Here is a 12,356-nt window from a genome sequence, read left to right on the forward strand (position 1 = left end):
AAAGTGCCGTAGTTTGGATAAAGTATATGGCCATCCTCACTGGGACTGGAGTTAATTAAAACAGACATTTCAGGCAGAGGCAACAGGACGAGGAAAGGCACAGAAGGGGAAATGTTCAAGATCTTCTGTGAACCACAGACCAGTTCTTCATCAGGCAGGGAATTAATTTCTCCCTCCTTTTTTTTCTTTTTAAGAGACAGGGCCCTTTGTCACCCAGGCTGGAGTGTGGTGGCATAATCTTAGCTCACTGCAGCCTCGAACTCCAGGTCTCAGGTGATCCTCCTGCCTCAGCCTCCTGATTAGCTGAGACTGTAGGCACAAGCCACCATGCCCAGCATAGAATTCATTTTTCTTGATCTCAGCTTTCCTGGATCATGTACCTTGGCCTGAGCAAGCCCTGAACAAGGTCCTGGCTGAGGTGTGCTCTCGGGTGGCAGGGGAGAGCATTCTGCACCTGCGTACATGGAGTATGCTGATAGAACCAGGCCTGGGAGTGTTCTCTGAACCCAGCAGAGGGACACAGAGCTTGAGGAAGCCTCTACCTACCACCTGGCAGGAGCCAGGCCCTGGACAGGGCCTCAGGAACTGGAAGGCTCTCTTCTACTTCTGGAGGAGACAAGCTTTCACACGTGTGAGTGAGGCTCAGCACCACTGTTTCTACCCATCACAGCCACAACCAGGGAAACAAATCTATTATTTTTCATTTTGCCAAATTAATTGAAAATGTCCAGTATTTCTTAAATGTCTCCTACTATGTCACTGAAATTTCCTTTTCTTCACCTACACTCGGTCCCATAAATACCCTAGAGTAAGTTGAACCTATTTATTTGAAGACAAGGGCCACGGTTTATCCCTCTTTGTATAATGTAACAGTCTCTAGCACAGAACTGACACAGTTGAGAGTCAATGTTGGCCGCATGTATAAATGATGACAAGCCATGGATTTAGCAGCATTTGATCCAACTCAATACACATGTACCACTAGAGATGGGGGATTTTATGACACACTCAGTCCTCTGGGAGGTCACGATCCAGAGGCGAAGACAGAGAACAAGGAGATCATTTCAATCTACTGAAGGTGCCACAAGATTAACACTCAATAGGAATAACACTCATGAGGAAGGCTTACATAAAAAGAAAATAACAGGAGTTAGTGAGGGTGTGGAGAAAGTGAACCCTCGTACATGGCTGGTGGGAATATCAAATGGTGCAGCCACTTTGGAAAATGGTCTGGCAGCTCCTCAAAAGGTTAAACGTAGAATTCCCATATGACCTAGCAATTCTACTACTAGGTATACACCTAAGGAAACTGAAAACATGTATCTACACAACAACTTTGTAAACAAGTGTTCATGGTGCGTTAGTCCTAACAGCCAAAAAGGGCAAACAACTCAAATGTACATCAATAAAATGCAGCATAGCCATAAATTGGAATATCACTTGGCTATGATAAGGAATGACGTACTAATACGTTCTACAACATGAATGAACGGAAGCATGATGAATCTGGTGAGTGAAAGAAGTCAGATTCAAAAGGGCACATGTTCTTTTTCTATGAAACATCCAACATTTGCAAATCTATAAAGACTGAAAGCTGATGAGTGGTTGTCAGAGCCTGGAAGTGGGTAATGGGAGTGACTGCTAGTAGGTCTGTGATTTCTTTGAGTGGGGTTAAGGGGGTGATGAAAATGTTAGACATTTGGATTGTGGTGATGGTTGTATACTCTGTGAATATACTGAAAACCCGTGAATGCTATACTTTAAAAGGGGATTTTTTAAATTTGGAGTACATGTGCTTGTTAATTACATGGGTATTATACATGTAATGGTGGGGATTGGGCTTCTAGGGTACTCATTCCCCAAATGAATGTTCATTATGCATTACAGGGCTGGTAGGAATGTAAAACCCTGAAAACTGGTTACAACTGAACAACATACCCAGTAGGTAATTTTTTAACCTCCCCTCCCTGCTTTCGGAGTTCCCAGTGTCTATTATTTCCATCTAAAAGGGGAAATGTTATGGTATGTAAATTATATCCCAATAAAGTTTTATTTAAAAAAATCACTAGTAGAAAAATGCTTATTCCATGATGTGAATCCTACCTTTAATGTCTATCAAGGGCTCAGGTGGGGCTGGAACTGGGCAGACTGACATAAGAGACATGAATCCAATTGTTCTTTGCTTTCTAGGGAGTCATGGGTCTGAGTGCTCCATGCTGACCAGAAGCCTCAGGTCCTGTGAACTTGAGTGCTCCATGCTGATCAGGAACCTCAGGTCCCATAAACTGTCTCCGAGATCCTGGCCAATCCATTCCCCTCTGGTCATAAAACAGGGGGTTGGATCATCTTTAAGGTTCCCTTCCAGCTTTCTCAAATTAGAACTTTAGGACTTGGTTTGCCTTTAAAGTAAGTCTGATGACCTATGAGAAGGTGTTCCTTAGATTATCTCCTAGTGCAAATAACAAACATTTTACAGCCTGTGATTTCCCTTAACCAGACCACTTTTTCCATACACAATGCCAATAAAGGTAATGTATTTCTTTTGAACTGGAAAAAATTATTACTTGCCTTAGGCAAAATTATATTTCTGATTATTTCTGTTTCATATTCTAGTATTTATTATTTCAGGGTTTGATACTTTTATTTTTAGAATATTTAAAAGAGATAATTTGAATTTCAAAATTCCAAAAGGCCACGTTGTCAGATCACCAGGCAAACACATTGGCTATGAAGTGCTCCCATCATTTCTGTGCTTTTGTGAATCACAGGAGGAATTTTTTTATAATGGAAATCTACAGGATCCAATCCCTTACTGCATAAAAATGATTTTATACGAGCCTAAATGTGCAATTAATTTCAGTGACTACTTGGAGTCATCCTTTTAACATATTAAAATGCACCTAGTGGGGAGATGTGGCTGCTGCCCTCAGGCCACAACACAGGCTGGAAACTCAGGAGGGATTTTGAGCTTCGCTGCTAAGGAACAGCTGCTTGGAAGTCACCGAACCCGCCCTGTCTCAGGCATGACTATAATTTTCAAAACCAATTCTCCCTCTCCTGCCTTATCCTTCCTGAGCAAGCAGCCAGTCCCCATAGATTCCGTGATGACCAGTTTCTGAATCAGAAAAATAAGGGGAAAGAGAAGGAAGACCATAGATTGCTGTGTCCCCTCCCCCAAGCACCTGGGTAAATGCCTGAAATCTTCCTACACTGGAAACTGATTACATTTGATCACCAGGTACAGGCCTGTCTTCTGCAGTTTCCTCTCTTAGCTCACTTGCTTTTAACAGTATAATTAAGCCACATGACCCATCCCTGTACTTCAGGGCAAAAAGGAACATTTATGCCTTGGTCCTGAGTGCTCCAATTTGGGAGACATTAGCTGGCTTCAGGCATGCAGAGGTTTCCTGAGTAGGGGCTCAGATGGGAGCCTGGCCCCGTCCTCCTCACATCCTCAGGTCAGACTGTAACCAGGGCGACCTGCTACTATTCCTCACCAAGGCCCCTGACATTGGCTCTGCTCCTGATCAGACTTCCTATCCCTATGAAGGGGAGAAAGCAAAATCTGCAAGGGAGCTGGAAACTGAGGTTGGCTGTTAAGAGCCACTGGCTCTCTTGGTGAGGGCATCACGAGGCCTGCACACCACCTGGCAGTGCTGGGGGCCTCCTTCGGGGGCCGGAGCCCTGCCTTTGTCTGTGCAGGCTGCCTGTGTCTAAGGAACTCAGGCCAGTGGCCAGCATGGGCACTCCAGACACCACATCAATGGCCTCCGAAGATTCAAAGAGAACAGCCTCCACCACTGACCTGGGGCAAGCCCCTTCTCCCCACTGCACCTGCTTCTGAAACTAAGGCAGGCTCCCCAATTTTGGTTGGACCCTGTACTGACAGATCCTTCGGGCTGGAAAAATCCTTCCACCAGGAAGGCGGGGTAGGCCCCATGACCGTGGCGGGATCCCTCAGTTCAGTGTTACCAGCCAGGTCGTGGCCAACCAGTTTGTGCCAAGGAGACCAGTAAATTCACATCCCCGCTCAATGAGACAGCAGCATATCTCTGGAATGATGAGAGGATCTTTCCTTTCATCTCTCTCTTTAAAATATGTAGGTAGAACTTTCTTCACCAAAGCCCCCTGCAAAATCCATGCCTAATTCCTTATTGAGGCCCTGCCAAGCACAGCCACAACCTCCCCTAGGATGGAGAGTGCAGCAAGGGGTGACTCAGGTTGGACTCAGGTCTGGCTGCAGAGAAGAATGGTTCAATCATTCGGCAAATGTTTACTGGGCAGCTCCTGGGGGCCAGGTGCTCGGCTGGTGGAAGACAGGCCGGGCAAGGGGAATCTGGGGTCGGGGAGAAGGGATGGGATATTAGCAAAAATTATTACAAACCTTCCTCAAGAGTACAGGAAGGCTGACCATGGGAGGATTCCAGGTGCCTGGAGTGTGGATCAGGGACCTGAGCTCACCAGGTTCCACTCAGCTCCTGCACTCACCATCCCAGCACATGCACACACATGTGTACAGCCTGTTAGTCTGCAAATTTCACAGCGAGAGCTACTTAGGGACAGCCTATACACACCAGTTGGTGGCATAAAGGGGAGAGCTGTGGGCCCCACATCACATTACATTTTGCAGGTGAGTCAGTTGCTAGCTTATTAAAGGAGAATTGAGGCTGAGTCTAGAGGGTCAGCTCTAAGTTACAGAGGGGGCAACTTGAAACTGTACAGCAGGCCCGCAGATCGGGACAGGGCCTGGCTCTGGAGTAAGTGGGACAGGGGGAGGGGGCGGACCGGCTGTGAACACAGCTGCAGTGGCACTGCAGGGAAGGGAAAGGCCTGCTGACCCTCCCACACCAACTTTCTCAGCCCTGTGGCACGTCCATCCCGCCTGGCGGGGGCTCCATCCCAGCACCTCTGGCCGAAGTGGGCTGGGGCAGACCAGTGCACTGGTATTTCTGAAAGCTCCCCTGGGGAGGGGGGATTCTCATATGCAGCCTGGGCTGAATCAGAGTCTAGAGCAGACACAGTTTTTAAGCTGGGCTGCACATGAGAATCACTGGGGGCTTTTAACACTCAGCTGCTGCAACCAGACCCCTGACCAATCGAATCAGTCTCCGAGTGGGCCTAGGGATCAGAATTTTTCTAAAGCTCTCAGGTGACTTCAATGTGCAGCCAGGCTTGACAACCACTGAGGACACGTTATTTAATCCTTTTTTTTTTTTGAGACGGAGTCTCACGGTCACTCAGGCTGGAGTGTAGTGGCACGATCTCAGCTCACTGCAACAGCCGATTCCTGGGTCCAAGTGATTCTCCTCCCTCAGTCTCCCCAGTAGCTGGCACGCGCCACCATACCTGGCTAAATTTTTTTTGTATTTTTAGTAGAGATGGGGTTTCACCAAACACCAAGAGACATGCGGCAACCAGTCAGAAGTGGCCTGTTTTTCCTTAGCTGCCATAATAAAGAAGTCCCTGGCTAGATGCGGTGGCTCAGGCCTGTAATCCCAGCACTTTGGGAGGTCAAGGCAGGTGGGTCACAAGGTCAGCAGATCAAGACCATCCTGGCCAACATGGTGAAACCCCTCTCTACTAAAATACAAAAAATCAGCCAGGCATGGTGGCATGCACCTGTAGTTCCAGCTACTCAGAAGGCTGAGGCAGGGGAATTGCTTGAACCTGGTAGGCCGAGGTTGCAGTGAGCGGAGATCACGCCACTGCACTCCAGCCTGGCATCAGAGCAAGACTCTGTCTCAAAAAAAAGTCTCCTCTGTTTTAACTCTATGATGGAAGGAAGTTTGAAACAATCAATTTGCTTTGTGTTCCCTGTTTCTGCCTTCTCCAGCTCTTTTCTGTCTATAAAGCAGCCTCCTCCGCTCAGCTCGTCGGAGCGCCTGTTTTATTTTACAGAATGACATGTTGCTGGATTCTAGGATCACTAACACAAGCTAATCATATCTGTAAATTAAAGTTGCTGTATTTTGTCTTTTACCACAGTTCAGTGGTTTTCAGTATATCTACAGAGTTGTCTACAACCTAAGTTTAAAACATTTTCATCACCTCAGAAAGAAACCCTGTGCCTATCAGCAGTTACCCCTATCTCCCTCTCCTGCAGCCCTCAGCAACCACTACTCTGCTTTCTGTCTCATGGATTTGTCTGTTCTGAACATTTCAGACAAGGAATCTTAAAATATGTGGCCTTTTCTGACTGGCTTAGTATTCTTTTTTTTTTTTTTTTTTTTGAGAAGCAGTCTTACTCTGTCACCCAGGCTGGAGTGCAGTGGCATAATCTCGCCTCATTGTAACCTCTGCCTCCTGAGTTCAAGTGATTCTCCTGTCTCAGCCTCCCAAGTGGCTGGGATTACGGGCACGCACCACCATGTCTGGCTAATTTGTGTATTTTTAGTAGAGATGGCGTTTCACCATGTTGGTTGGCCAGGCTGATCATGAACTCCTGACCTCAGGTCATCTGCCCACCTTGGCCACCCAAAGTGCTGGGAATATAGGCATGTGCCACCACACCTGGCCAGGCTTAATATTCTTATTCCCACTTTACAGATGAGAAAACTGAGGTTCAGGGAGGACTTCTGCATCTCCAGTGAGTTCTAAGCTCCATGAGGGAGAGACCGTATCTTCTACTTCTCTTGCATCATGCCCAGTGATGCTGCACATAGAAGAAAGGTTGAGAAATACCTGCAGATGGCATGGAACTAAGATAAGACACAGGCCAGGCATCATGGCTCAGGCCTGTAATCCCAGCATTTTGAGAGGCTGAGGCAGGAGGATTGCTTGAGGCCAGGAGCTTGAGACCAGCCTGAGCAACACAGCAAGACCCCATCTCTAAAAAAATAAAAATAAAAGAACAGCCAGGCATGGTGGGGCATACCCCTGCAGTCCCAGCTACTTGGGAGGCTGAGATGGGAGGATGGCTTGAGCCCAGGGGGGTCTGAGGCTGCAGCGAGCTATGATTATCCCACCATACTCCATATTAAAGTGTGTAATTACCTGCAGAGGCAGCTTTGCCAACCCTGCCCAAGGCATTTGGGTAAATGATGGGGCCAGTTGCTCACTTTCTGGGCAGTGCACTAGGCTGTGGAGGGAGTCTTCCAAAGTTCCAACCACTTCACAGGGGACACTATGGTTTCTTTAGGCAAGATCTGCCCCTAAAGGCCATTTCTATGTTAAAACAGAGGCCTGGGAACTTCAAAACCATTAAGGAAGGCAAAGGTGAGAGGGGTGCTGCCAGCATGAAGAGAGGAGCTGCCGGCATGAGGCAGCCGCTTTCCTGCAGCCGGAGCTGCTTCAAAGGAGCTCAGGTGCCAGGACTCCTTCTGAATCTAACTAGGCGAGTTGTAGGGAATCTCAGGCTGTGTTGGCCCTGTCCTCCCTCTGGGGACCCAGTTCTTTGATGGGGACTTGAGGCTGGCTGAAGAGATGGATAACTTAGAAGCAGGGCTGAAAAAGGGGTCAGGAAAAATGCAGCTGCCCCTGCTGGATACAAAAAAATCTAGTCTTGTATTAGAAACTATTTTGCCTCCCAGCAATCCACTGGCTTTTCTCCAGAGCCCCCAAAGCTAAACATTTGCAGAAATACATCTTCAGGGCTTTCTGGATCTCCCTGGAGAGTACCATGCTTCAGCATGAACTGATGAATCTTCCCACTCAGAAGCAATTTAGAAAAATCAGAGCTGCAAAGGGAGATGGAGAGAGACATAGCACCCTTCTCTGTGCATTCACCTGCCCTGGCAGGGTGGGCAGAGCATCTGCCTGTTCTAAACAGGAGGGACCATGCGGCATGCAGCTGTGCATGTGATGCATGAGACCTGGCGGGGTGAGTGAGGGCCCCTCTACTGCACCCTGGCCTTCCTCCCCACATGCTGGGAAGCACCCCAGGGCTGTCTCGCACATGCTCATCATCCTCTGAAGACGCACCTAAGAAGACTCAGTACACTGCCCTTTTGAGCTGCTGGCACAACATTTTGTGCTTAGGACACACTCTTGCCTCAGGTGGCCTGTGATGCCCAATAAAACCATACCAAACTTTATCACCCTGACCTAAGTTAATTAACTTAGCCAACATACACAGCTATCAACACCAAACTAAACAGAAGTCGTATTTACAGGAAAAACTAAGTGACAACAGGTCCTGTTCAGTTCTGGAAGCTTCAAACCCACCAAAAAGAGCATGGTGACTTTTTTCTCTGTCACCAGATATTATCTATTCCCTGCTAACAGTCACTGTGACAGACATGTCACACAGTTTTCTCAAGAAATTGCAAAACGTTCCTACATTTCTCAGACCCTGACCTTATCCTCCAACTGGGGCTGACCTTTGGAGGGCTAGACACTCAGGAATCCCGTCTTCTCCATTAGAATGACACATAACTACACAAAGTCCTAAGCTATTATAGGATCGTGGGCTGGGACCACAAGTTCCCTTCTGGTTCAGCCACCTAAGCCTCCATTTATTTCATGAAAAAAATCACCCCTGTCCTGTAGCATGCACCACTGATTTGGAAAAAGCCCCATCACTCCTGCCCGTAAAACCTGGTGAGTGATGAAAGCCAAAGCCGGAGCCATTAGAGGAAAGGCCTGGAAGGGTCTGTTTCTAATGATCTGTTTAATTCAGGCCGCTGTGAGAGGGAAGTGACATTTTTTTTGATCAAGGTCAACCGTGCCCAAGTACCAGCCAGTCTCAAGGCTGCACACCTGTCCCTGAATTAGTGAGGTTAAATACCGCATGCAGCCACAGTCACAGTATTTCATCTGTACATTTGTGTCTATCCTCTGCCAGCCCAAACTCAGGCCTCTGCCGACAGCATGGATACTCTTAGCTCAACTGCCTCCATCCTGGAAGATTGGGAATTCCATGGCGGTAGAACCCATTACCATTCAGGCGGCATTGCAGGGAGGGAAACGGTCCTAGTGAAGCCCCACACCGGCCTTTCAGCTCATGCACAGGAACACCGTTACTATGTCCAGGGCACTTAGAGCCCTTCTGCCAGGCCATTGATGGCATCACGTCCAGCAGACTCCTACACTCTACAACCACCTCTCCCCTTGCAATTTCCAAAACACTTTCACATCTCTCTGCACACTGGACACCTCAAGGAGCTCATGGTATCCCTTGTTTACAAAACTAAAACCTAAGGGAGTTAAGTGACTTGCTCAAAGATACTTAAATGACAAAGCTCATGTGTTTGAGGTCACCTGACTAGAATTAGTAGCGGAGTTGAGACTAGAATTTGAATTTCCATGGGCTCCCCATAGGGTGTGTGGAGGGGAGGAGTCTGGGGAGCACGGTCCTTTCTGCTGCTTCTAGAAGCCAACATGCTAACAGCTGATGGGTGAGAGTGTGTGCCTAGCCAAGTGTGTGTTATGAATTCCCTGACCAGCAGCCATGTTTCTTGGAAATGGAGCAGCTCATCAGGCATGAGACATGTATGTGGGGAAAGTGGATGTCCTGCAGAGTGGTTCGTGCTGAGTGGGACACTTTTGGGAGCTGGCTGTCATTGGTCACTACTGTTAGCCAGCCCGGAGCACTGCTATTACGACTTCTTAAACTGCATGGGGACCACAGCTCCTTCCTCAGCTTTAGCTTGACTCTCAACTCCCTCTTTAGTCACTGTAATTTTTAACATTAACCCCAGTGCAGTGATGCTGTGGACCTGGAAACACTGGCTTTGGAGCTCGTCGCACTGACTGCGTCTCTTCCTCCCTCTCCTGCCCCCGAGCCATTTTCCAACCTTGGATTAGTCCTGCCGTCGCCTTCAGATCCTTCCTCCACTCACAGAGAAGTGCAAAACCCTAATCTAAAAGCTTCCTCCTTTAAGCTGTTCTACTATTCTTGAGTCACAGTGGTTGGCATTTCAACAGCTCCACATAAAAAGAGATTTCATAAAATACTCTAAGAAAATAATTGCACATAGTCCTTTGTTTCTCATCTCCTTTAATCCTTTTCTCAGATATGGCCACTATAATTAAATGCAATATTCTGGATGTCAAACTGAAATTCACAGCTTTGATAAATATTAGGCGATTAAGCTATTTATAAAATATATAATTTGAAAATCTGGCATTTCACGTACTATGATTATTCCTTCTCCACGAAGACTAAGTGCTTAGCCACGTGGAAGGCGCTGCCAGGGAGGGAAGTTAATAAGGATTCTCACTTGTGAGTTTCAGCTATTTCCACATTTCAAATGAGATGGAGACAAAGTCTCCTCCTGAGGAACAAAGAGAGGAAGAGGGAGAAAAAGAAAGAAGGAAAAAAGCCCTACAAGCAAAGTGATTACATTGCGTTTCTGAAAACGGGTCTCTTCCTCTATGCATCAGTTTCTCTGCAAAGTTAGGAGCTGGCATGGAATCTAATGCTAACGGGGTGTCTCAGGGAATAGCTCAGTGTGGGTGTACTACCAGGAGGTCGACCATGTTGGGCTTGTTGTTCCTCAGCGTCTTCACAGCGTGGAAGACGTCCACGGTTCTCTGGTGCCGGAGCATCTCGCAGACGATGCTGATGGCGCAGAATGTCCCACTGCGGCCTCCCCCGTTCCTGTCATGAAAGAGATCAGATGGTTGCACTAGGTTTGTCTTTACACTGCGTCTCGCAAACACTAGAGGAAACAAGCTGTGGAAACCCTGGTGAACCAGTAACAGAGGCCTCTGAGGCCACGGGACCTCTTACTTGGGCAGATTCTTTTAATTGAAGCAAATAGAGCAAGTCATCCGCAATGTTTGGCCACAGGTCACCTGACTGGAGAGCCTTTTCCAGCTCACCTCCACCCTGATCATTCCCTGACACAGCACTTACTTCATGGTTATGGGCCCATGGCAGAAAATTTTCAATGAACTTCATCTAGGGTCTGCCAGGAAACTTGATGTGACAAGCATGGGTTATGTTCAAAGATGTATCTGGCCTTTAAAAACAGCCATTTGCATTTCATTATTTATCTACAAAACATAGAGGCTCTTTTTAAAGAAAACTTTTTACTTTGAACCCATTTTAGATGTGCAGAAATGTTGTAAAAATATCATAGAGAATTCCCTTGAGTATGTAACTTCCCTGATGTGAACACCTTACACGAATACAGCGCATTGTGCAAACCAAGAACGTGGTGCTGGCACAATACTGTTAACTAAACCACAGACTGCAGTCACATCTCACTAGTTCCTCCACGGATGTCCTTTTTCTGGTCCAGGATCTAATCCAATCTTGCATGCAGTTGTCCGGTCTCCTTAGTTTCCTTCTGTCAGTGACACTTCCTCAGCCTTTCCTTGTGTTTCCTTGACCTTGACACTTTTGAAGAGCACAGATCAGTGATTTTGTAGAATATAAAGAACATAGAATGCAGAAGTAGAAAGTGGCTGTCGTCCCCAGCTGCAGTCTGAGAAGTGATTACAAACTACAGCATGTAGACCATCCAGCGTGTAGACAAACCATTTGGGTTTGTCTGATGTCTTCTCACGACTGGAAACAAGGCCATGCATTTCGGTAAGAAGAGATGAGAGGGGATGTTTCCTCCTCCCAGGGGTTCAGAATGTCCATCTGTCTTACTACTAGTGATGTTAACTTGTTCACTTGTTAAGACTGTATCTGCAAAGTTATCATCTTTCTCTTTGCAGTCAATAAATATCTGGAGGGAAGATATTTGGGGACTATGCAAATATCTTGTTTCTCCTCAAAGTTTTGTCCACTGATTTGAGCATCTGTTGGTCGATCTTGTCTGCAACAATTAATTATCACTGGTGTTTGCCTAATGGTGATTTCCTGTTTCCCTCTCTTTCAACATTCTAACCTAAGAAAGAGCTGTCTCTTCTTCCCCATTAAATTATGTATTTGCTTATTTATTTTATGATTTACTTCAGTGTGAACTTATACATATTAATTTTAGCTATGAGCTAAAATCCAGTGGTACTAATACTGATTTTGTTCACGTTGTTCCAGCTTGGCCAGTGCGAGCTCCATCAGGTTGGCTCTTGTGTTCCTTTCTGTCAAGCCCCCGACCTTTTTTGAGTATTTCTTTACTTTCTGCAACCACATGATATTTCAGGCTCATCCTGCGCTGTCCTTGCACCAACTCTGCAGTCACTCTCTCCTCAAGGAGATAAGGGACCCTTTTTGTTTTTAAACACAGTATAACTATTGTACCTAAAATAGTAAACATTACTGTTTAAAATAATCAAATTTCTGGTCAGTGTTCTAATTTCCCAGATTGTTTATTACAGCTGCTTTTAAAAAAAATCCACATCTAGGCAAAGTCCACATTGGATTTGGTTGGTGTGTCTTGCAAACTTATTTTAATCTGAGTTCATCTTTGCTTTCTCTTTTTTCTTGGGAATTGATTTGTTGAGGAAACAAGGTCATCTGT

At 46.4% G+C, this 12,356-nt stretch overlaps 1 protein-coding gene and 1 long non-coding RNA gene across 35 annotated transcripts in view; both read right to left on the reverse strand.

The window, feature by feature from the left end:
- The window catches only part of PTPRM (protein tyrosine phosphatase receptor type M), an 866,690-nt gene that overhangs the window by 1,610 nt on the left and 852,724 nt on the right, over positions 1–12,356 (reverse strand). For all 34 annotated transcript variants that reach the window (XM_054243977.2, XM_078347758.1, XM_002757062.6 and 31 more), the window contains one exon: positions 10,405–10,540. In XM_054243977.2, coding sequence (XP_054099952.2) covers positions 10,405–10,540 — 136 coding nt within the window. The remainder of the gene's footprint in view (positions 1–10,404; positions 10,541–12,356) is intronic.
- Positions 2,138–3,757, reverse strand: LOC144579005 (uncharacterized). Its single transcript, XR_013525726.1, has 2 exons — positions 2,245–3,757; positions 2,138–2,202 (listed from the first exon to the last, which is right to left on the reverse strand). It is a non-coding gene; the product is annotated as an uncharacterized LOC144579005 (long non-coding RNA).

Source organism: Callithrix jacchus, chromosome 13, assembly GCF_049354715.1.
Source record: "Callithrix jacchus isolate 240 chromosome 13, calJac240_pri, whole genome shotgun sequence".
NCBI classification, from domain to species: Eukaryota; Metazoa; Chordata; class Mammalia; order Primates; family Cebidae; genus Callithrix; species Callithrix jacchus.